Source organism: Terrapene carolina, unplaced genomic scaffold (assembly GCF_002925995.2).
Source record: "Terrapene carolina triunguis isolate 2854851 unplaced genomic scaffold, T_m_triunguis-2.0 Scaffold57, whole genome shotgun sequence".
Classification (NCBI taxonomy): Eukaryota; Metazoa; Chordata; order Testudines; family Emydidae; genus Terrapene; species Terrapene triunguis.
Window position 1 is genome coordinate 615,646 of NW_020664408.1, and position 2,238 is coordinate 617,883.

At 49.8% G+C, this 2,238-nt stretch overlaps 1 protein-coding gene across 1 annotated transcript in view; it reads right to left on the reverse strand.

Annotated features, from left to right (window-relative positions):
* Positions 1 to 125, reverse strand: part of LOC112125824 (tubulin beta chain) — a 1,462-nt gene extending 1,337 nt beyond the window's left edge. Inside the window, exon 1 of the mRNA XM_026658949.1 lies at positions 1 to 125. This exon is cut by the window's left edge and continues 11 nt beyond it. Coding sequence (XP_026514734.1) covers positions 1 to 50 — 50 coding nt within the window. The 5' untranslated portion in view covers positions 51 to 125.
* Positions 126 to 2,238: the final 2,113 nt, after the last annotated feature.

Sequence of the window (2,238 nt, forward strand, 5' to 3'; positions counted from 1 at the left end):
CCGATCTGGTTCCCGCACTGGCCAGCCTGGATGTGCACGATCTCACGCATGGCGCCCGAGTCACACGGCAACAGACACCCTCTGCCTCCGGCTGGTTGCTGCTCGCTCCGGCACCTGCAGCTGTGAGCTCTGGGCCGCGCGGCCCCCCAGCTCCTCCTTTTATAGCGGGGGCTGCTGGCCCCGCCCCCTCCAGTCACACGCCCGCTCCCCGCAGCCCTTCTCAAGCGGTGATGTAATGTCGGGGCGGGGCCTAGCAGTGCGCGCGAGGGGGGGGCGGGGGGGGGGGGGGGGGGCTGCATTGTCTCCTGCGCAGGGGGACCAGGCGGGAGCCATCGCGGGGGGCAGGGTGGGGAGCTGCAGCCTCAGCAGCAGGGAGGGGGCTTGTCACAGCCGGAGGGCAGCGAGCGTCTCCTGCTCCCCCAGCCCCGCAGGGCCCCTTGTGCAGAGCAAGACTAGCGCTGTACGAGCGGGGTGAGGCGCAGCGCCCTGCTCTTCCCCAGCCCTGGCTAAGTGCAGCGAGCGAGACAGCCCCAGCCTCTGCACCCTCCACCTAGTAACATTCACTGACACTATGTAACACGGAGATCAAAGGGCACCCTGCGGCCAGGTAGCTCAAGGCAAACTGGGCGGAGGGAAATCTCTCCCTTGCAATATAAGAGAAGCCTTTATGGCGTAAGTGCTTTGCTGGCGCTTACACAAAAGAGTGAACTTAAGTCAGGCTGTGCGAATGGAAGACGTTAGCCTGTTTCATACATAGATCGATCCATCCGCATCCACCTTCCTCAGTCTTTTGTTTCTTAAGCAGCTCCATTTGCTGCAGCATCAAACACTGCAAGGTGCTGGGGGAGGGGGAAGGAGACGGGTTTGCTGCAATTCCACACACACCCCTTTCCACGTCGGAGAGCCTAATGCATTTACAGAATAATGGCTGTGGAACGCCAGATCCCCCAAATGTCCTTCGTAGTCCCGTGTGGGGTGATCACCAAACTCGGATCCTTCAAGAGACGGTAGATACAGTGTGAGGGTTACAAGTGGTTTGCAATATAAATCAGGTTTTCTTGAGGGACCCATTCTCCTACCTACTGGAAAACAGGGACCGCTCCAAGATCAATACAGGAAAATGGGCTCTTCCTGAGACATGGCTCAGGCTGGATAGGCTGCATGCGGTTGTTTTTCAATGATGGTTAAATGTAAACTCTACTGTTATTTGATTTTTGCTGGAGAAGAGAGCAGATTAAGGGGGTTTAAATAAACTCGTCAGTTTCGTGGAACAAAAGAACAATTAAAAAGGATACTAGAAAGAAACATTGCTGCTTATTAACATATCCGTCCCCACAAATACACACATACACCATATATGCAATTAGCTGTTTGCCGATAGGTGTGTCCAAGGAGGAGCTAAGGGATCTGTAAGGAGATCAGAGACCATTGTCAGGACTGATTTTTGTGAAACTTAACAAAAAACTTCGCAACCTGATCTGCATACAATCCGATTTAAAAATACTAACCGCAATATACTTTTTTTTTAATTTAGACCTTCCTTAATGGAATGAGACATTGGATCACTTTGAAACAGCCTGCAGAAAATAGGATCAATCGCTGTGAGACTTTAAACCGGTTCATTTACACAAAGCAGGATTTTTTTTCCTCCGCAGAGGCTATGTTGCTAAAGGCTTTATTTTTTATTTTATTTTCCTTTGCAAACCTTGGCCTTAATTCCAGATATTCCATGAGTAATGGTGCCTGATGTTTTCTAGGTGATGAGGTCAGCTTTTCATATTCCAACAACAGAGACTGCATTTAATCCTCCTAGCTGCTCCCTAGCAATGTAACATTGACCTCTGTCCACATGCCATGCAGCTATTTGCGATCGTCGTGCACAAAACATAGACTACATTTTCTTGTTGCATAGCTTTATCTGACCTCTGCAGCAAAACCGATCGAACTATAGCAAACCTGTAGCGGTTTGTCATGTTGTTGCAGATTTACACTATGTTATCAGAGCATGAGGGGCCGAAGAAGGTGGGAAGTCGAATGTGTGTGATACTGTGATCTATAATGGTTTCATCAGATTGCTTGCTTTTATTTTTTATCACAGTACACCAATATCTTGATTACTGGGACAACTCCAAATACTGTATGTCAGATAGGGGCAGGATGAGCAAAGGATTCAATAGTGAACATGGTAATAATGCAAGACCGAGAGATGGAACCTATGAAAGCGTGAGGGAGCAGTAT